Genomic DNA, 1,916 nt, shown 5'->3' on the forward strand with positions numbered 1-1,916 from the left:
GGGTGACGTGTCTTGTGGGGAGGGGTGACTGACGTGTCGGGGAGGGGGGTGACTTTACTAAGGCATGAAAATGCCAGGCCCCTTAGATCTCAGACTCAGATCTGTCCGGGGTAGGCGATCCTTGCTTATCGTGTGTGTGTGTGTGTGTGTGTGTGTGTGTGTGTGTGATACCTATGATGCCAATTACAGGCCTCTCTCATCTTTTTAAGTGGGAGAACTTGCACAATTGGTGGCTGACTAAATACTTTTTTGCCCCACTGTATATATATCTCTCCTCTTATACTTTTGTTTCTTCCGATGCAACTAATTTGTCTTTATTTCCTCCAGCAAAGAGCGGCCCGGGCTGGGCAAACTGAGTACGACCAAACCAAACTCCGCCAACTCCGAGAGGAAGATCAGCTTCTTCGGCAAGAGGTAAAGTGATTGAAGTTAAAGTGGACATTTCGTAGAGTGAAATGTATAAAAGGGAAATCCTTCCGCAGATCTCTGCAATCTGTGCGCATATTTACACTGCGAGGACAGAGCTATACCATATACACAGAGGGAATAGTAAAAGAGTTTCTGATTTGCTGCCCCCGCCCCCCAGGCCATGTGACTTGAATGTATGACTTGCGCCCCTACGGGACCTGATGTGCTGCGTTCCAGTCCCAGCCAGAATCCGGATACAATGCAGGGGTTGCATTATGTGGCCTGACACAACGACTACTTCACCGGTTGTTTGCTGTACAACAAGTAATCCGGATCGACGTGGCAGAGCTGGGAATGTGGGAGTGGAGAGAGAAGTCGGGACTTTTGGGTTGAGTACTGAAAGACTATGCATGAATTTTACATGGCTGGCGGTGATGTCACCATGTAGGGTGGGGGGGGGTATTTGGTTCTGTAGTCCAGTAGCAGGCAAGGTCCAGTGTTTGTCTAATCTGACCACGTCGTCCTTTCTCCAGGGCCAGCGGAGCCAGGAACAGCCAGTACGGGACTTTCGGAGGCTCTGAGAAGATAAAGGACCCCAGACCCCTCCATGACAAGTCCTTCATCCAGCAATGCATCCGCCACCTGTGCGAGGTGAGGATTGTGTTTGTCTTGATGCAGAAGAAATGTTAACGCGAGAAGAGAAAATGGTACCAATCATTAAGGATGGGCTCGGGCATGTCCGCAGCTCCACTTGCCAAGGCCGCCAGGAAGCTGACAGCGCAGCAGCGCCAATCGCAGGTACTGAGACATTTTCCCGGCCTGCAGCTGCAGAGATCAGGATATGCCTCAGTACCTATGACTGGCGCTGCGTGCTGTCAGCTTCCTGGTGGAGCTGCGAACACGCCCGAGCCCATCCTTACCAATCGTCACCACTTGCAGAAAACCAATGCGCATGAGAAATACACATGGTACATAGCCAATCATCTAGACCAGGGGTAGCCAAACTCCGGCCCTCCAGCTGTGGGTGAAACTACAAATCCCATGATGCATCTCTCTGTGGGAGTCATGTCTGTGGCTGTGAGAATCTTGCAATGCCTCATGGGATTTGTAGTTCCACCACAGCTGGAGGGCCGGAGTTTGGCTACCCCCCATCTAGACCAACGTTTCTTGGCCTGTTTTCAGTCGCGGCACTCTTTCAAAGTGTGCAAAATCTCGAGGCACCCCAGTATAACATGTGTGGTCCTTCCAAAATTCATACCAGACCCTTATCCGACATTGAGGTCTGGTTATATATGGGGGGCTCTAATGTGAAAGGAGGGGGTTCTAATGTAATTTCAAATCAGAGCACCTCCTTTTTATATTAGGAGCCCCCTCCTTTCACAGAGTCCCCACTCCCACACTACAGTATGAACCCCCCCTTTCAGATCAGATCCCCGTCCTTTCACATCAGATTTATGTAGTTACATTAGGAGCCTCGCTTATATCTGAGCTCCCCCCTACATGTCTGA

General features: G+C 50.4%; 1 protein-coding gene across 1 annotated transcript in view; it reads left to right on the plus strand.

Moving 5' to 3' along the window:
* NDC80 (NDC80, kinetochore complex component) overlaps positions 1-1,916 on the plus strand; it is a 20,206-nt gene that overhangs the window by 2,319 nt on the left and 15,971 nt on the right. The window contains 2 exon segments of the mRNA XM_018574228.1: positions 328-414; positions 942-1,059. Coding sequence (XP_018429730.1) covers positions 328-414; positions 942-1,059 — 205 coding nt within the window.

Source organism: Nanorana parkeri, unplaced genomic scaffold (genome assembly GCF_000935625.1).
Source record: "Nanorana parkeri isolate BGI_ZX_2015 unplaced genomic scaffold, ASM93562v1 scaffold2829, whole genome shotgun sequence".
NCBI lineage: Eukaryota > Metazoa > Chordata > Amphibia > Anura > Dicroglossidae > Nanorana > Nanorana parkeri.